At 51.9% G+C, this 20,190-nt stretch overlaps 1 protein-coding gene and 1 long non-coding RNA gene across 2 annotated transcripts in view; one reads left to right on the top strand and one right to left on the bottom strand.

Annotated features, from left to right (window-relative positions):
- Positions 1–1,250: 1,250 nt before the first annotated feature.
- The window catches only part of LOC149351484 (septin-7-like), a 78,374-nt gene continuing 59,434 nt past the window's right edge, over positions 1,251–20,190 (top strand). Inside the window, exon 1 of the mRNA XM_089580826.1 lies at positions 1,251–1,350. Coding sequence (XP_089436952.1) covers positions 1,330–1,350 — 21 coding nt within the window. The 5' untranslated portion in view covers positions 1,251–1,329. The remainder of the gene's footprint in view (positions 1,351–20,190) is intronic.
- On the bottom strand, positions 2,923–5,905 carry LOC149351485 (uncharacterized). Its single transcript, XR_016290600.1, has 3 exons — positions 5,098–5,905; positions 4,914–5,030; positions 2,923–3,160 (listed from the first exon to the last, which is right to left on the bottom strand). It is a non-coding gene; the product is annotated as an uncharacterized LOC149351485 (long non-coding RNA).

The raw sequence follows: 20,190 nt of genomic DNA, 5'->3' as shown, positions 1-20,190 counted from the left end.
ATCGCACTGAACAGCGCACCGTCAGGAGCGGAAGTTTGGCGACGCAGTCTGCAGCGACGCGTGCGTAAGGCAACAGAGCGATACCTTGAAATGATTTTCATAACTGCGCTACTTAATCAGACGGTACATCGTCTAAACACGCACTGGTTCCCGTGATTTTCCTCATTGACTGAGTGCAACTCCTACTCGATAGCCAGCTAGTTGTGGCGTGTATGTTAAAGAACACTGACCTTATTAGATTAAAGCCGAATTTCGAAAACTGAAATTTGCTGGGGTGTTTTTGTGTTGTACTTAGTATGACTGCAATTTTTTGTCTGTTTGTTGTACTGCCGATACAAAAAAAAAAAACACCGGTGATAGTGGAATGGTAGTTGTGTGCGCGAGTTCTGCCCTTAAACTGGGTGCCCGTGACGTACTCGCTGCATGGCTCCATCGGCTGCGCTGGAAGGAAAAAAAAGGGGTTTCGCAGCTGCCGCATTGTTCGAACTGGGATGGGTGTATCCTGAGAGAATACCATTCTCTCGCTGCGTGCCCCACGGAGAAGTTTTAGTAACTTGCATGTGCATGCATGCAGCACGTTCGTGGGACCTTGTGGTGGTGGTAGCTAGCGCCTGCGCTTGCGCAAATTATAACCCCGGGAGCATCGTGCGCTATTCGGATCAGTTATTTTTGTATACCTGGCTACGTCCTATAATAAACTCTTCAATCAACGACAGAACCTCGATATGGAACCTCTGCGGTAGCTGGGATAGCTCAGTTATTATACTGTTTTCTCTGTGGTAGGTTCTGTCGTTTTGTTTATTTTTTCTTTCTGTTATTGTTATTATTGCATTGTCGCAATAACGGCGTTGGTAAGGGTGCGTTGTTTCGTTTCCCGCAACTGCCGCCAGTTCCGGTGCTGTGCGAGCAGGTTGGCCTCTTGCGTCGCCCAATGCACCCGTCGCGTAGCTGTAGGAGAAATAGCGGCGGCGATGTCGGGCGGAACACCCGGTGGTTCTGGCGGAAGAGTGCGCGCCGTCGCAGGTGTTGGATGATTGGCCGTGGCGCGCGCGCGCGTCGCAAGGCTTCCATCCACCACGTGCGTCCCGCGACGCGACCCCCGTGCGGGACGGCCGACGCCGCCGATACGTGCTGCCGTGCGTGCCCCCAGTGCTTTGGAAAGCGCTTTTAATCGGCCCTCTCTCCCGTCACGTTCCCCCCCTCCCACCCCGTTCTCTTTCTCTGCCTGCTGCTGCTGCTGCTGCCACCACCATTCTGCACGGCTGGCCTCCTGATCGTCGGTGTGCCGCTGCTGCCTGCCGGTGAATTGTGCGGCACCTCGGGACCGCGATGCTGCTCGCGCCAGCAGTCGTGAGTACACGCCGCTCTTTTTTTTTTTTATCCCCTCTTTTGCGCGCGCGGGTGTAAATGGGTTGCCAGTGGCATCTCCGCCACGGCGACAACGTCCTCCGGGCGTACTGGCGCGGCCTTGAATCGCTGGGGTCGCAGAGATGAAGCCGTGGTCCGAGCAGGCCCACATTTTTTTTTTCTTTTTTTTATATTTGCGCGCGCGTGCCACTTTCTTTTCAGCGCGCACTGTTTGGTTGTGAGGTCGTCCCCATACGCTCTTGCCGGCCCTGCTTTGGGCCGCGCTCATAGAGGGGCTGAACCTCGGGAGATCCTGGCCCGGGGTGTAATGCCTCTGCGTTTAACATCTTTGCCATACCATGCGTTCTGGTGTGGGTAGGACTCTGAGCAGACTGACTAGATTAAGCTGTCCTCCTTGTTTTTGTGAAGCTTTAAATTTAATGCTGCCGTTTTTTAGTTATCAAGCGTTCAGTTTGACGAATTCTAAAGGGCGTGTCCTGGACCTCAGTCTCGCCTTTCGTAATAGGTAGCGTCACACACTCTCTAAGGCGAGTCTTTCTTTCTTTCTTTCTTTCTTTCTTTCTTTCTTTCTTTCTTTCTTTCTTTCTTTCTTTCTTTCTTTCTTTCTTTCTTTCTTTCTTTCTTTATTTATTTATTTATTTATTTATTTATTTATTTAAGAGCCGGGAAAACGTACGCTCAATAGCTGCACAAAAAGCGTGACTGGGAGGCGTGGTTTGGAGAACGATTTTTTGCGCGGGGCAAAGACGCTTACAGCAAAGGGCGTCTGTGCCGCTTGGAAATGACTTATCTGTTACTGTGGCGCATTACTGTTGATTCTCATTGTAGAAGAATCATCTCAACAAAAATGTGACCGTAATCTTTTCCAGACGGAAAATCTTAAAAGGGACACTGAACGGCAGCCAGATTGATAATTTTTTCGTGGTAGTGACTTTTACCTAGAACAGTTCTGATATTTGAGAAGACCAGGTAGACGGAAGACATCTGGCCCCGCGCAACACCTCGTGGAAATGTGGCGGCGAGCGCCGTCGGGACCTGCGAATGCGCAGCGCCGCATTCTGCCCACATGGCTAACGTAAAGCCTTCACTGCAAACCGAAAAACACCCGGATAGGAGTAAATGGCTCATCGCGTAGCGCACTCCCGAAAAGGGGTTTTTATACTCCTCAGAATAGGAGTATATCGTCTACTCCTCTGCTTGAAGGGATACTTTCGGAGTGCTAGAAGGAGTAAAGTGTTATCGCTCTGCAGACGGGAGTTTATTTAGGAGTAAAGTTGTGATCACAAAGGAGTTAGCATGGCAATTAATAGAAGTATTATATACTCCTTTGCAGCTACTTTTATAGTACATTTCAGGAGTATGTGCCTGTTCCTTTTAAGTAGTTTTGACAGGAAATTTTTGGAGTAATTTTTCTTACTATAGGGTTACATTTATGATTCCCAGATGAGTATATTACTTCACTTGATGCGGAAGCCGATTTGAAATAAAGTATTCGTATGGAAGGCTCATTTTAGAGCTTGTTATTCCAGGATAAATGCGTCGATGAACTTACAGTGATTTATTTCAAACAATATTTTATTGGGTACAAAACATTTGAGACATGTGTTCGGCAGCTTGCTTTCGACGGTTACAGAGAACCAACGTCTTGGCCCCTGTAGAAAAGAAGAGTGCCTTAACCCACGCTGTCTTTGGGTACATAATTTAAATACCCAAAGGAATGAAAATAGAGATGCCACACTTGAAAGCAAGGAGGGAACCTTGAAATGCTTCGCTGTCAACATACAGGCTCCTTCTGAAAGAAAGATTAGAAAAAGAAATGCATCAGTGGAATTGCACCTCTAAGCTTGAAGTATGACGTGCTTCAAGTGTAGAAGTCAACCGTTCAGAGTGCACTTTTCAATAAAGTAGGTATTATTGAAGTTTAAACGTTTTTCATGACAAAAGATTAGCTAGCAGAACATAGTAGGTAATCAACTAGCTAATACATACCTGTACCCTGTCGGATGACAGCGGCTAAACGCGGTTTTCAGGGAATCACAAATTCCAGAGAGCCGCTTTCGTAAACGTTAAGGCAATACGGCGAATGGGAAGCAGCATCGATAGGGAACATTTTTTCCGCAAAGCATAAAACTGAAAAAAAATAAAATGGTCTTACTGAGGCACTTGCGCATTCGCGCTGCCTTTGGCTGCGTTCCTGCACCGAAAGAGGCCTCGAGATATAATTTTTTTTTACTTGTCAGAGGTTCCTCATGCTTTTCAGGCACCATATCAGAACCAATTACTGAAATCAAAACATGCAAACAAAAGACAGCGCTTTGCATACACGCAGCGGAAGCTTACATGCAATTTCCTTGATGGGAGAGCCCGCAGCTACGCATTTTCAGGACGTCCTCATTCTGTGTATAGGCCAAAGGCAGGGCAAGGGTGACTGACATAGCAGGCATTGTTAGGAATAGAAAGCTACCACCAGACCCACCCTCCCGCCGCCACCTGTCTTCTGTTAAGCTTTGCCCTCACATTCGTGGCCAGGGTTCAAAAGAAAACATTCTAGACAGGTCTATCTGGCTGGGTAAGGAATATACTTTCGGGAAAGAACGCCAACCAAAAAAAAAAAAACATGTTTGGGAATCTTCTTGGTTCTTTCAGCAGGTGTGACTGCGAGTGAGTCACAGCTTGCCTTTTTTAAGCCTTCTGTTAGTCATCCGCCGGGTCACTGATTGTAGACAGTTGATGCAAGGATAGTTCCCTCGAAGTCAGTCTTGTCAACCCGCGCTTCCTTCCTTGTTCATTTGTTTGGCATCCGCTTTGTGCTGCTTCAGTTTTTCTGGGAAATGCTTGGCTTTCGCCAATGTACTACGTCCAGCACGAGCAGGGGATCTCGTACACTGGCGTAAGCTTTATTCTTTTTCTTTCGCTGCCTTCCTGGGATCAGCAGTCTGAACCGGAACGCTTGCCTCCACGAGTTTCACATAATGGAATGTGTTCGGAAACTGCACGCGAAGTGGAAACTTCTTTTAACATTTTTCAAATGCGAAGAGCTTACAAGATACCACATTTTGGAACTAGACGCCTAACCATCCAGAAAAGGCAGCGTTCAGTATGGTTGAAACCTCATGTCCGCTGCCGAAAATCGCTGCAACGTTAAGATGCCACCAACTCGGAAAATGTAACAGTTTAGCTAATCTCCGTGAGCGCTAAGGCGTCGCCATGTCCTGTGCTATGACTGAAAAGAATAAAATCGCTTGCATTGTTTGCATAACAAGGCCCTCTTAAAACACAGGAAAGGAAGCAACCGATTAGGGCACGGTTCTCAGCACTGTTCGTAATAACGTGACAAAAATTCACAGACCCCAAGGCTGTGCATTTTCACCTGTCATTGCCTGTACAGCTTTTCCACATTCATGGGGCGTGAACGCATGAAGAAAATTTGGTCCCTAGAAGAACTGACCGTACTTCCAGCTGTACATGTTAGCGTAACAGCCACGACTGCAGTGCCACACTGTTTTTTTCAGCCGCATGCAACAACAAATTTCTCAGATACTTACTTCATGCCTGCTGTGTGAGTTGGCTCCACCGGACCACAATGAAGCCTTTGCTGTTTTGCTGTTCTCGTTAAGCCTTTCATCTCGGCGCACCCGTGGTTCACAGCAAGTCTACGCACACTGAAAAGGGAGCGGCGTTAAGTGCATGCGCGTCTATGGCATCAAAGGAGAGTTTAATACTGCTTACCAGAACACACGACGATGATAATCCGGTCTTTAGTATTCTTGCAATACAGCGAAAGAACGAGGGGCCGACGATGTCGAGAAAACTGGTGCGTCACACACACATCGCCATGTCGGCGCGGCGAAACGGCAGCAGCCAACACTTGTATGCTGCGTAGACAATGAATGACTAGCCGCTGCTTCTGCACATATTGCTGGCTTGAGTGAGACGTTCATTGCAGCACGTTGCTGCTAAGGTCGATGATGTCCAGTCTTACGTCACGACAAGAGCGCGCAAAGGAGCGGGTGGCAAACTGGCGGCTTCGGGGAGGTCGACGCGTCACACACCGCCATGTTGGCTCGGCTGAGCTCGGCTGGCTAAGCCTCTCGCAGACTGCCGTCGCAGGCGATGCAACACCAAGCGTTCTCCGAATACACTGGGGGCTTCACAGGCACTGTCTGTGGCGCACCTTGGTGCGCGAGGTTGCGGCGATCCGGTGTCTTGTAACATGACAAACGTGCGTGAAGCAGCAAAAGCACAGGCGAGCAGGCAGCGACGACAGAGCCGGCGTCGTCACCTGCAAGTGCAGCGAACCGGCAGCTGCCACTAGGCGGCGGGCAGACACTAAGGAGTGCATAAAGGGCCTGAAGGAGTATTGAAGCCGACATACTCCTTCTTGGAAAAGTAGTAAAATCATGTAAATGCTTTATTTTACTCCTCGATTTCGCGACGGCAGTAAAAAAGGAGGATTTCCTCTTTTTTACTACTTAAAGTCGATTGCGCAATTTTCAATAAGGAGTTTAAAAGCGGACACTAGCCATTTATATTCCTATTTGGGCTTATTTCTGTTTACAGTGTTCGTTCGCAGCAGCTTCCGGACGGCAAGCCCTCAGATGCATTCCCACTCTGCCGGGGTTTGTGGTCGGCGAATCTCAACGGTTGCATTTTCGCTCGACCCGATTTTCTCCGGGCTGCGCACGCTCTCAGATTGTAAAATTCCCCTCTGCCTTCCTGCCGTGCGTATAGTTACGAAATTTTAAGCTTTCAATTGGTAAAGAGATGTCTTCGCTTTGCGAGTTTGCCGGTCAAGCTTTTGTTCAGCACCGCCGGAGCGTACCCGAAATTTTTGAGGAGACAGACCGGTTAGGCGGCGGCCTTTTGCGATGGTGCAGAGCTACCCAAAACGTAATCAAGGGCGGCCAAAATTCATATGGAGTGACGGGCTAGGGAAATTAGCCGGACTATATAACATGGCCGCGGCGAACAGGAATGGACCTTTTTGCAGTAACGTTGTGCCGCGCGCCTAAGCCTTCTCTTCCCGCCGTGATGGCTCAGTGGTTACGGCGCTCGGCTGCTGACCCGAAAGACGCGGGTTCGATCCCGGCCGCGGCGGCTGAATATCGATGAAGGCGAAATTCTAGAGGCCTGTGTGCCGTGCGATGTCAGTGCACGTCAAAGAACCCCCACTACGGCATCCCTCATAGCCTGCGCGCCTAAGCCTTCTCTTCCGCTATGTTCGCTAGGGGAGCATTAAACGATTCAGTGCAGCGCTTACAACATACTGCGTGGCATCCACAGATGGCTCGCATGCATTTGGTTTGGCTGCACGGAACCAGCACTGCATGCTCCTAACCATTGCCCTGTAGTAAGCCCAAGCGGCCATTGTAAATGTATATTAAATGCATTTACATTGGCTACGTATCGCCGCACACCTGACACATCTGTATTTACGATCGGCGGCCGCTAGAGGAGCGCGCTGGTGGAAAAGGGTCGCCTGATGATGGTGATGACGATGCGTACGGTAGCAAGCTGGGCCTGAGCCCGGGAGCTACTTTATAAGTGCTGGAGATGTGAGCGCAACCTCATGCTCGCAACGCGTAACAGAGCTCGCTGAAAAGGCCGCCGTGTACACCGCTGAGCCTACTAGCCACAACTAGGACGTTTTGATAAGCTAAACGGCACGTTGGGTCGTGGCCTGTCCCTCTTGCGCCACTTTATCCAACCTGGCCGGGATAGATTGCGTTTTACACAGGTGGTTTGCAAAGGTAAAGGTATTTATCCATTCCTTCACTCTGTCTCTCTCCTATGGCAGGTTACGTCCTGGCTGTCTAGTTTAGGTGTTTCTGGACGGCTTTTGTAACTTGCTTGCATGTTTTTTTTTTTTTTTATGACCAGGTGCGGTGGTACAGGTAGCTCTCCGCTTGAGAATTCAGGTCGGCTCGGTAGTGCCTTGACGTTTAACCTGCGCAAAGTACCGGCCTGTACAATAGGGGCCGATTTAAGCGCAGGGGTTCCGCCCCTGTTGTACAACTGTATGTTGTGTGGCACGTGTTTACAGATATCGCAGAAGGCTGCATATTTCCTGGAGTGTACGAACTTGCTACGTTGGCTGGTACTGGCTTCAGTGCTGCCGCGCGTGCTCGGTGACTCCGAGCGTGTGCTGGCTGTTTGTCTGCTCTTACTGCTCGAGTCGCGGCAAGGCGAACATTACTGCTACGATTTCTGTTCAGAAAGCAGGGCTATAAAAACTAGACACAGAAATGGTGAGTTCCCTTATCGCGAATACCTCGAACAGAGCAGCTTCGGCTGCAGTTAGTGCTCGCACTGTGTGGGCGCACTAAAAATTAAGTGTGACGACGGCTGGTTGTGCCTGTACCTGAAAGCAGGATAGGATGACGGGGCATGGTACCAGAAGCAGTGACGCGCACGGCCCACAAGACGGCGCATTTTGCTGTTTTGGCCTCGATATCTGGCCACCTGCACGGCAAGAAGCCTATGCAACTCGTACAGCTATAGGATGCAACCAGCAGGTTCTGGTTGCACCCCCACCTCCCGGCCACAAGGTGCGGCCCGTGTTATATACCGGGTGTCCCAGCTAAATGTAACCAAACTTTTAAAAAAGGCGAAGTGTCCTAGTCCAGCGAAACCAACTCAGGGTTGTTCATAGTTGCGTGGCCTAGTCTTGAGTATTTTTTTCGCTCTTCAAAGTTAAATAATTAGTTAGGTTTAATTAGCTAATTTTTTAATTATTGACCGTCAAGTTACGATTTACGTAGCTTCATTTATTGGCCTTAAAAGAAAGTTGTCACGTGACCAGCTGCTCGCTCACTTCTCTGCCCCAATGTGCACCCAAAGTCTCATCAAGGAGAGGACTTCAGAAAAAACGGATTTTATTCTTTAAGGCGCGTCTTGGGACGTTGAAGTGGCACAGTTGTCATGTGGAAGCTTTTTCTTATTGTGCGACGTAAATATTACTTTGCTGTAAATGTCTCAGTAAGCTGTTTCTGAAAGCGGTCTACAACTTTTCCATTGACACTTTGTTCCCCAAGTCAATAATTAAAAAGTTAGTTAATTAAGCTTAACTAATTAGTCAACCGTGAATAACGAAAAAAATACTGCAGACTAGGTCACGCGACTCTAAACAACCCTCATTTGGTTTCAGACGGCTAGGACACCCCATGTTTTTTAAAAGCTTGGCTACATTTAGCTGGGACACCTGGTATATGCTATGCGTAGGGTCCCGCAGTGTGCACAGCCTTTGTCGAAAATTTCTTGCCCATTGTGGCCGGAGCCGAAAAGCGCTGCCCATGACAGTACGCGTTCCGGCCGCGGTCGCTGCGGGCGACAGACGTTTGGCGAAAACTGTACGTACGTCATACATCCTGTCATTGCGCGGCGTTTACAAGTTAGGTTCAGTGTGTGCGTTGTGCATCACTCAGCAACGCGTTGTCTTAGTGTTGCAGCATAACTAGCCGGTTCGCTCAGGAATCTATCATTTCATTTGTTCAAACCTTGACCTCCCGTAGACCGCGTAAAGTCTGCAAAAAAAAAAAATTAAAAGTGGAGGGGGGAGTCGTACTCGTATTGTATTTACTGTGCTCAGTCGTTACCTCACGCCTTCAATGCTTCGCCCTTGAGACTGAATATATGTAATGAAAACAACAGTAGTTGCCACCCGCGGAGTATCGAGAGAATAGGAGTCCGCGCTCGCGCGCGGACCTTACTTGAGTCACGCCGCATGTTAGTATCAAATATCGGTTCGATCATTGTCGTGTCCGGTCGCTGTGTTGAATGCAGCGAAAGACGCACACGGTACTTTTAGACTTCGTTTATTTAAAGCCGATGAGGGTGCGACCAGCGTCGACCGAGGCAGGAGCCGAACTGGCCGCCCGAAGAAAGGAGGGAGTGGAGAAGCGTCCACGGCAGGGAGTGGCTTCCCAGAACAGGAGGAGGGTGCGGGGGCGCACCGTGGGGGGGCATCTGGTGACAGCGTGCGACGAGGGGCAAGCGGTCGTTAGGAGGAGGATTGAGTGGTCGTTAGGAGGAGGATGCGAGTGGTCGTTAGGAGGAGGACGCGGGGGCGCACACACACAAAAGCAACAAGGGGACACAACACTTCCTTCCCCCTTAGAAAGTTGCCTGGTATCGTGCAGGGGGTCGGCGCTCACGCGTGGAGGCGCGCTGGCTTTGTGCGCTCGGGGGAGAAACACTTGTAGGCTGGCTGTTGTTCGCTGTGTCTCCTAGGTCTGTCCTGGGCGAAGTCTCTTCTTCCGGGAAGAGGTGCCAGGCTATGTGGGACGATGGTGCACGTGTTCTCTCCGCTGGCGGACAGCTCTCAGACGGCGTCGTAAATCTACGCAGCTGGTTGAGATGTCGGCGTGCTACTGTGCCATGTATGTTGACGAGCCAAGAGCGCAGGCCTATGCGTCTGACAATTGTAGCTTCCTCCCAGCGTGGCTTTTTCAGAAACTGTCGGGCGAGGACGCGCTGCCCCTCATTAAGCGTGCCGCAGCGCGGAATTGCTTTTTCTTCCCGGAACGTCTCTGCCTTTGGCTCGGGGAGGATGGCTGTGAGCTGGGTTCGCATTTCACGCTCGAACATCATTTTCGAGGGGGTCTCGCCTGTTGTGCTCTGAACCGTCGTGTGCTGCTTGAAGAGAAAGCGCGCAAGGCGGCGCTGCAGCGAGCCTGTCTGATCTCTTTCAAGGGCGCGTTTTAGCTCGGCTACGTAGCGCTCGGCTTGTCCGTTTGTCGCTGGGTGGTAGGGGGCCGATGTAACTGATGAGATCCCGTTGTCGCGATAAAACTTGAGGATCTCCGCAGACACAAACGGTGTTCCGTTGTCCGACACTACCTTGCGCGGCAGGCCGAACGTTGCAAATAGTGATCGGAGGTTGTCAATGACTGCTGCCGAAGTCGTCTGTCCCATTTGCCTTATCTCAAGCCACTTTGTGTAGGCGTCTACGACCACAAGGAAAGTGCAGCCCTCAATTGGTCCTGCAAAATCAATGTGCAGTGTGTGCCATGGTGTGTCTGGCTTTTCCCATTCTGGGACAGGAGCTTTCGGCGGGGCGCTCCGGCTGCTCTGGCAAGGCTTGCATTCTCGCACCACTGTTTCGATGTCATTGTCAATGCCAGGCCACCACATGTAGCTTCTGGCACACTTTTTCATTGCAACGATGCCCCGATGTCCGGCGTGGATGAGAGACATAGCTTGTGCGCGTAGTTCTCTCGGCATCACAACTCGGGACCCAAATATGATGCAGCCGCGATGGGTGCTCAACTCTGTAGCTCGCCTGCGGTAAGCGTCGAAGTTGTCCCCTTTGAGTTTATGCACGTTGCCTTGTTGAACAGCTGTGTAAACTAGCCGGAGAGCTGCGCACTTCTGCGTAGATGCGGCAACTGTGCCTGCTGTAAGCGGAGGTTCTGGCAGTGCTTCGAACATCAGAACGTCTCCTGGTGGAAATGGTTCGTCAACAGTTGCGTCTAGTGGCAGACGGCTTAGCGCATCGGCGTTTTGATGTTTACTCCCATTGCGGTAGACCAGAGCGTAGTCGTACGCTGAGAGTTTGATGGAATGCTGCGTCGGCTCGATGACACCTTGCTGCTCCAGTTTGTCCAACTCTTTTTCAACTGAATCTCGGAGAGCAAACGGCACCGGCCTGGCCTTCAGAAATTTGGGTTGCGCGTTGTCCAACAACTCCAGTGTGACCGGGGGCCCTTCGTTTCCTGGAATCTCTTCCGAGAATACTCTTTCGTATTTCTCTTGCAGTTGCTCAACCATGTTCTGGCTCGGCGTCTGGTGTATGCCGCATATCATCACGCCTAGTGGAGAAAACCAATTTCTCCCTAGAAGGCTTGATCCTGTGCCCTTCACAACAAGCAGAGGTAGCGTATGGGTCTGGCCGTTGTAGTTAACCTGCACGTTGGCAGAGCCCAATAGTGGCAGATTCTGTCCTGACCACGTTCGCAGGTGCGTGTCGTCTTGTTGCAGGGCGGGTGCGTCAGATGGCCATGAAGTTCGGAACGTGTCCTCACTGATCAGAGTACAGGCTGCGCCGGAGTCCACCTCGAACTTAATCAGCTGGTGATGTACGCTTACTTCTGTAAAAATCTTCGGTCGCGTGCCGAGATTCATGGTGTTCAGGTCGTACAACACAGATGGTGTTGCTGATGTTGTTCCATGGAGATCAGATAGCGGCGTATTCTCTGAGGCGTTGAGGCTGTGATTAGGCTGGGAAGGTGACTTTATCTTGGCAAGTCTCCGTTTCGTAATGCATGCTCTTTCGATATGCCCTCGCTTGTGGCAAAAATTACACGTGGCTGACTGGAATCGACATCCCTGGGGGTTGTGTTGGTCGTCACACCGCCAGCAGCGTTGTGCCTTTTTGACCGATTTTACAACAACAGAAGGCTTGCGCACCTGGTTGCTTGTCTGGTGTACCGGCTCGGTGTTCCGGCGAATCCCTCTCTGCTGGTGACCGGCGCTCTCCGCTCGAACGGCGATGTCGTAAGCTTTGCTGAATGTGAGGTCCTTCTCAGCGAACAGGCGCTGCTGCAGTGACTCGTCACTCAGTCCGCACACAAATCTGTCGCGTAACATCACGTCCAAGGGAAGCATGGTGGTGTTAGCAGAAGAAGCTGCGTCTCCCTCCTGCCCGGTAGCTGTTGTCGACAGCGTTCCAAAATTGCAGTCGGCAGCGAGCTTCTTGAGCGCGGCTACGTAGGCGCTCACAGTTTCTCCTCCCAGTTGATCTCGTCGTTGGAAGCGAGCCCGGCTGTAGACCTCGGATGGCCTTGGGTCGTAGTGCTTTTGCAGCGCTTTTACGATGTCGTCGTAAGACACTGCCGCTGGTGTGCTTGGCTGAATAAGGGCGCAGACAGTATCGTAGGTCTGCTCCCCGCACAGCGTCAGCAGGTTGGCCCTCTTCAAGGCTGGGTCTGTGATGTTGTTAGCTTCAAAGTAGAACTGAAGGCGTCCAACCCACGATGACCACGATGAGCCGTTGAACTCTGGTATCTGATTGGGAAACCCTCGCGTAGCCATGGCTTGTCAATAGCGTTGCGTAGCGCGGGTCGAATCCACTTTCTCGTCGCCACTGTCGTGTCCGGTCGCTGTGTTGAATGCAGCGAAAGACGCACACGGTACTTTTAGACTTCGTTTATTTAAAGCCGATGAGGGTGCGACCAGCGTCGACCGAGGCAGGAGCCGAACTGGCCGCCCGAAGAAAGGAGGGAGTGGAGAAGCGTCCACGGCAGGGAGTGGCTTCCCAGAACAGGAGGAGGGTGCGGGGGCGCACCGTGGGGGGGCATCTGGTGACAGCGTGCGACGAGGGGCAAGCGGTCGTTAGGAGGAGGATTGAGTGGTCGTTAGGAGGAGGATGCGAGTGGTCGTTAGGAGGAGGACGCGGGGGCGCACACACACAAAAGCAACAAGGGGACACAACAATCATTTACAGCCAATTGTTACAGAAGGGAAAACACTTAAACCAATATGGTAGTGTTTCCTGCGAATATTGTTGGAATCCCAGTCATTTCCCTCTCCGTAGAGCATCGCCCTCGGCCTTTGCAAAAGCACTCGTTTCTCTAAGTGGCCAAAATGTTTACAAACGCCGCGTGTGTCTATTGTATCCGCGCAGACTCGCGGACAGGCCATGCCCGAGGCACACTTATTATGGGTACTTAAGGCCCACTATCTCATTCTCACACAGGAGCCATTTAGCCTATTGTATATCCACACTGAAAGAGAGCACCCCGAGCGGCAACAGTAAAACGGAGCGACCCAGCTCGCGCCAACGAATACCGATAAATCACCACTCGTCGTGCCGGCAGCCAGCGCCAGAACTCGCGTACGCGAAATTGGTTCGGCGTTGAAGGACGCGCGGCCAGGGGCGGGCAGCGACACTGCGAAATTTGGTCACGGAGCCCGAAGAATCCCAGAACTTCACTCGTGCGTGGTCTTGCTGCACACATCAACTAGCGGAGGGGAAGCGGAACAGAAGCTGCCTTTCCCGCTTGCTTGCAATCATCTGCTGCGGTCGTCCAGGCACTCTGCCGCGCCGCGTCACCCTCGAGTGTCGTCGTCGATCGCGGTAGTAATTCCTCATCCGCTTTGCTGTCGGCAAAACGGGTAATAAAGCAAAACTAAGGATGCCGTCGGCACGAAAGCGGGCGCGGCGAATTTCCCTGTCCGATGTGAGATGTTGAGACGCCGCGCCGCAACATGCGAGTTGTTTCTTCAGCGCGCGTATTTTCGAACCGTCCTGCATCACCCCTGCCCTCTTCTCCCAGCCTCCTTTGCGCTTCATCACGCCTCTTTATTTAGTCGCAGACCTCTCCATTGTGTCACGTTTGCGTCCGTGTCTGTGTCGTTAATGTCATACTTAAGTCACTGTCAGTGGAAGTCCGTGTGTCCCTGCGTCCGCGTGTCGGAAAGGTTGGACACCCACGCCGGATTTCTGGCCTGTTGGTCATCACAATCGTTGAGCGTATTGGGCACGAGGACTAGCGTGGCTGCCATCTCTCGGCACCGCCCACGTGACAATGGAAGGGGGACCATTTGTGCCGCTGTCCTGCTTTGCAGGTCGTCTCAGGCCGTTTAGTTTTCGCGTTCATGGCTGTGTGAACCTGTCTACAGTCCACCTGAATCATTAAATCGATTTTACCGAGCACCTCATCGAGTGAGCGAGCTGTCGCAGAATGACACGGCGAGTCTTATACCGCGCTAAACCGGTGCAGCGACCAACATTTCGCAGCCGTCATTCAGAGCATATGTTGCCGCTGTTGTGGACAACACTGAAGCTGCTACGCCAATTAATAGTCACAGATGAGTGGTCACCACGTCACAAAATCCCGCTGAAAAGAGAATTTCTTCAAGTTCAAGGTGTGCAGCTGCGCAGAACGCCAAGTGGCAGTCGTTGGTCGTCAATCAAGACAACAGTTACGCATAGACGAGTTTTAATGAATGCTAACTTAGTTACATGATGTAATTGAGGCTACAACGGGATGCGCGGAGCAACGCTTGCCTCCGACTCGACTCGGCGAAACTGGAGGCGGGTCTCCTCGTGATGTTCTTGATAACTCGCGACTCTCGTCGTTGTCGACTCTTAGTTCTTCCCCGTTCGCTCGCCTGATTGTTCATAGCTGGCACTGGCTGACCGGAGGTAGATGTATGAGCTAACAGAAGTCATACCGATGCACTACAAATCAAATGCGGGTCAGTCGGTTTCGATTCGTGCCAGCGGATGTGGCACCGTTGGACTGCTCTCTTAAACTATCTTTACAGTAGGCGAGTAGGGTAGTGAGAACGAGCCCAGGTCTTGGACGGCACAGAGCAGTCTTTAAATTCTTAAACTGTGGAGGTTTGTTTCAGCCAGTTCTTTCGGCGTCGTCTTGCTACTTAAGTAGTAAGCAATTTAACAGCAACTACGTGAACGTAATCTTGCTCCCTGAACTGCTTGCTGCGCACACGACAGTGTGGACTCGCTTTTTTGCCCATTCTCAAGCGTAAATAACCACGATATCTCGAAGCTTCCCATCTTTCGGATCGAAATCAGAGCTTGTTTCGAGCCCGGTTGTGAACGACTGGCACTGAGGAGCTAATAAACCACCGTGACAGAAGCGCAAGTAGTGTTCCTCTGATACCACCCACGACGACACGTGATCACTATGTGCAACACAGGAGCGCGCTAACACTAAAAAGAAAATGACCTGTGTCTCTTAAAACGACGAAATTCTTTCCCATCACCCATCCTCCCGCAGCAAGAGAAGTCACGCGATCGCACTTGCTTCGCAAAACCGACACTAGCGCCGTTCGCTGCAGTACGTCCCGAGCCCGAATCACTGGGCCCTTTTACAGAGGCGAGTCTGGCCACTTCTGTAAAAAGGCCTTGTTGGGGTTGTAGTGCCGCGCATTAGGCATGTGGCTGCTCGCATTTGATCAGGTTGCAAAGAAGCGCGCCCAGCGTTGCCTGGATGTATGGAACAGGGTGGGGGCGTCTGCTAAGTTACGTGTACCGTGCTAAAAAATCGTGAGGCGGAGTACATGTTAGTCCCGTATCAACTCAACAAGTAGGTTTATTTCGTTTGTTTATTGTACTCTCAGTCGCAAAATAGGAGCGCTACTAGTGTTCTGTTGCAACTTTCGCAAAAGGAAAAAAAAAATGCACTTTGTGTCACGTTGCCGTATCCACCGCGCACAGACGCTAAAATGTGAAATATTACTCAGGCCGTTTTGCGGCAAATCGGGAAGGCCCGCTGGCCTTTAGCGGAGCTCTTCGCTTGTGCCAGCACGTTTCTTGTCAGCCGTTCTTCTTTGCCCACGGCACGGGCGCGATTTTTCGTTTCGACTTATAGTAAGCCGGTACACTGTATCGCTTGATTCTGCCGAACAAAGCAAGCTGTTTGTCTTGCCGTTGCGCTTTTGCGCCGATCACTCGAGCAGGAGTTCATTGTTAAGGAACGTTCGCTCTAAATTAGCCGACAAGCGAAGGTTTTCCGTCGCGTTTCAGCGTTTCAGGGTGATGAGTACCCGATGCCGCAGTTTACGAAAAAATAGCTTCACCGTCACCGTGGTGGCTTCCCGTGCGGCAGATAGGCGCGGCTTCGTACTTCCCGTGCCTGCGTAGATCCACTGCAGAGCTTTGAGCAGCCGGTCGCGCCAATGTAAGGGTACTGCGTCGCGCCCGTTCAAGCGTGCGGTGAAGTGCTCCGATGCTGATCGCTGGACCCCCCCCTCTTCGGTCTGGTTTCAGCGTGACAGTACAGGGATGTAGTACACAGCGGTACAACCGCTGTCCAGGGCTCCGCTGGCGGCTGCTGACTAACTTGCTCGTCCAGGTTGTCGCTGGTCAGGGCCTCCTCCCACTGCTCATGAGTCGGGTGTGGCACTGTTAACTTTCTTTCCGGTTTGTCCTGGCATTCCCAAGATGTATGGTAGAGCGTGGGGCTTGCTCCGCACCAAGGACAGTAACTTGGGTATGGTGTGGGTCTGACCTTGCGTAAAATGTGAACACTTGTATATGTGTTTGTATTCTCGTCCAGTCAGTGACATCCGAATAGGACAGTTGTTTGTGTGGCGGACAGTTTTCGCCTGCATGACCCTCGTAATACTATCGTATTCGAAGAAAACGGGGGGTATTCGCGACGCAAACGCCGCTGCGTACCCGCTTTTACTGGCAGCCATACCATATTCAGCGCCAAGTTGACGGGGCTGAATACTCTCGGAGTACTCTCTCCCGTTCCTCTGCGTTATTTCTCCAAGAAACGGGTGCGCATTGACGAGGCTGGTGCACCCATGTGCGGCCGCATCGTAGGCGCCCGGTTCGTGTGTACCTTAGGAGGAGCAGTGTCGGCAGGAAAAGAGGCCTTCCTAAGTTTTTCACCCTGTCTTCTAGATGCTGAAGCCGATACGGGCCGCGGTAAAAGCGGTCGCGCGAACGTCCGCTTTGGGTTACTTATTTGGATGGAGAGCTCGTTTAGGGAGCACAGTAGTACGCTGAACGCAGCAACTTCAGCACACATCGGGGGGAAACTAAAAATGCTTGCTATATATTGCGCAGTGGCAGGTAAGCCCGTCGGCGTGCGACATTTGCGGCCAAGGTCACCCTCGGCTATAACGAAGTAATGGTTATGACGGAGTAATAGATGATCTATTGAAATGCGCGCAGCTCAATCTCTCGGCGCTCCGAAAACTTGTCCCTCCATGTTGGTTCGGTCGAGAAAACGAAACCGCTGCCCGGCGTTGGGTGAAGACGGCTGCGCTTCGTTTGAAAAGTGAAATGCAGATGCACTGTTGCGCAATGTTATGCATACTGCTAGGATACTACGATGTGTGCTGGAACCAGGTATACTTTTCAGCTTCTCGTATACTATTTTTCTGCTCTGTGCGTACTTTTTAATAACACCAAATGCAGCGCGAGATATCATGTGTAAGCGCGCGCCGACCTGTTTAGTTTTCGCTTTCTGCGCTGATTATTCACAAACCTTTATAGCTGATTTGTTTTTGAAATTACGACATGGACGAGACTATTCGTTAAGTTTTCGATCAGAAGCGCCAATTTCACGCATTTAGTAACTTTCTTGCATGATTGGACGGGCGTGAATATATCGACACGCACTTGAAGGGCGGCGTAGACAGGGCATTTTTTTTTTTTTCATCCGGCTTATGCTGGTGTAACTCTGGGCCGCAAAGGAGAGAGAGCTTTCATTTATTTACCTGCAAATCGTGTCCATTCAGTGTGCTCCAGCTACAAGCCCTCGATCGGTGAAGCCGTGACGCATATACTATACAGTGCACTCAAAGGACTCCGCGCCAGATGCAGCTTAGTTCTCTAGGTGTTCATTTGTTGAGTTTCTTTCGTGTTCAGTTATTTTTGGAAGCGCCAGCAAAGCTCTTTTGACCGTGCAGTAATGTATATACGCTGTGTATAAAAATTGATGTGCGAGTATTTTATATGGTCGGGCTTCCAACAATCGGTATCCACTCGATGCAAGTTTATTAAAAAAAAAATAGAGGCTTTTAATCAGGCGCGCTTTTCATGGCAGCAGGGAAGGACGCTGCCATGAAAAGCGCGGATATGCATGCAAACGCCAGAGCGCATGAAAGTTTATAGTGCAGCAGAAGTTGCTCCAAGCCAACGCATGTGTGCGCGGAGCACAAAATAACCGGCTTCGGCTACCAACTTCGGGTTTTCGGCTACTTGAAAAAAAAAAAAAAAATTGATAACGCGCGACGCTTGAACCGATGCCTAAATGCGCACACTAAAGCGACAACGACAGATAATTTTTTCTACGCACTTGCCGGTGCCGGTTCTTGCCATCTTCAGCGCCAAACTTCAAGCGAAGCAGAGGGCGCGGTATGATAATGATGGCGCTGACGAAACAAGGGCCTAAATTTGGTAAACGATGAGCGGTATAATTTTGAACTTTTACTCGCGAGATTCATGGCAGCTTCATCAGTATCAAAAAGGCAAGCTAGCAAACGACGTACCTGGTCGACCAAGATGTGAACCGGAAGCTACGAGCGCGCTGTTGCCATACCTCCAAACAGTTGCGCGTGTCGTAAAACCAGGCACCTGGTTGTAATTAGAGATTTGTCGCTGGCCGTTTGCTAAAGGCGTGTGATATTCTGTACTTTCGAAAACACCATTCTCGGCGCTACGGGTCCTGGCCATCGCGCGCCTTATTCGAAAACCGCGCGCCTTCACGCCGACAAGCAAACATCACTTGACGACGCACGTGTCACGTGATCCTCTCTGGATCCTTTGTCCCAACCGGGACACTTTATTTTTCATTCTTTTTTATGGTCCCACAGTACTTATTGCCCCAACCGGGCGAGCTCAACCAGCCCCCTGTCGGGGGCTAGGGCAAGCTCATTCAGCACAATCATTTTGCCACGATTACTGCCTACAGGTGTTAGGGCTTTCGTGCGCGCTGAAATGCTGTTGCCCACAGCAAGTTTAGCGCTTGGCGTTCATTGAAGTGCAGAATTGGGGACGAAGTACTTGGTTGCTAAATGGCCTGCGAGTCGCAGTGGGCCGCCTCCTGTAGCCTCGGCTCAGTGGCGTCCCGAGGCCGCTCCCCGGCAGCGGAGGAAGAGGCGTGCGCACGGGAGTCGTGCGGCGCCAGATGGCCTCCTCGCGCCCTCCCCCGTCGTCCCGCGCGTCTTAATCGCCTGGTCCCTCGCTGTGTCGTCCACGGGCGCCCGCCCGACTCGCGCTTCGTTTTCTTTTTGTCTCGACCGTAGCGCGGCCGCCCTCGTCAAACAAGCGCGCTTTTGTTTCTGGCTGCGTCCCGCTTTCCGCCATCGTCGCCTTCCCCGGCAGCCGTCCGTCTGGTGGCGGCCATTAGGCTAATTGAATGTCAGCTGTCGAGCAGATAGGCGAGCCGATACGGGCCGTGTCTTGTCACCTTCCGCCCGTAATGGACCTTCGTGTCACGCGCCTACACCGTGTTGAAACCCGCATTCTTTCCTGGCTGCTCTGGCGATGGCACAGTGACCTTCGTTGCGCACAACGGCGCCGTATCCGGGACGTCTTTCGAAACACTGGTGCCTGCTGCTCCCGAAAGCGACGTTCCGGAGTTGGTGCCGCGCCCGGTGCGGAGCTGGGACAGCCTGGTCTTCGTCGCGAGGGGCGGGCGCATTGTGACGCTGGGCCTCGTCGAATGCATTCGAACCGTGGTACTGCCCCGTCCGCGGAACGGCCCGGCGGTCGCGTCTGAGGGCAGACAGCGAGCGCGCGCGTTTTTTTTTTTTTTTTTGTTGGGGGGGGGGGGGGGGGAGTGGATGTTTTTCGTTAGCGCGCCCATTTTTGGACCGTGCATACGCGAGTTGCATTTCCTGAGGTCAGACAATGAGCGCCTTTTGCCTTCGTCAGCGTGACCGGCATTAACTGTGAGTGCAGGCATTTGCAGTTCCGTCGACAGCGTTACGTCGGACACCGGTGATGAGACGGTAACGGAGACCTGTGTGACCTTTGAGCTGCTTCCTTTGTCCCATTTGTTGTGCTTGCGTACAGGTGCGCGTGTCTTTGTCCTCGTGGAGGCGCGTCGTGTAACGACCGCGCCCCTCGTCTGCCGGCATGGATCGCTGGCGCGGTGATGGGCAGACGCGGCTCGTTGTAGATGCGGGGGCGTGCGCGGATGCAGGCATCGAGTCGCAGGCGCCTTGCAATGCGAGTCGCGGCGCGCCACCTCCGTCTCGACCTCACGGCGGTGGCGCCGCTGGTGTCCTCAGACGCACACGACGCATCAGGAATGTCGAGAGGCACCGGTGCATCCAAGGGCGTAGGCGAGAGGGAGCTTACTGGCTGCTGGATGGCAGCGATGTTATGGGCAG

Source organism: Amblyomma mixtum, chromosome 3 (genome assembly GCF_055824585.1).
Source record: "Amblyomma mixtum isolate Tamu chromosome 3, ASM5582458v1, whole genome shotgun sequence".
Taxonomy (NCBI): Eukaryota; Metazoa; Arthropoda; class Arachnida; order Ixodida; family Ixodidae; genus Amblyomma; species Amblyomma mixtum.
Note: the sequence above shows the minus strand (reverse complement) of the source record. Positions and strands in the feature narration are given on the sequence as shown.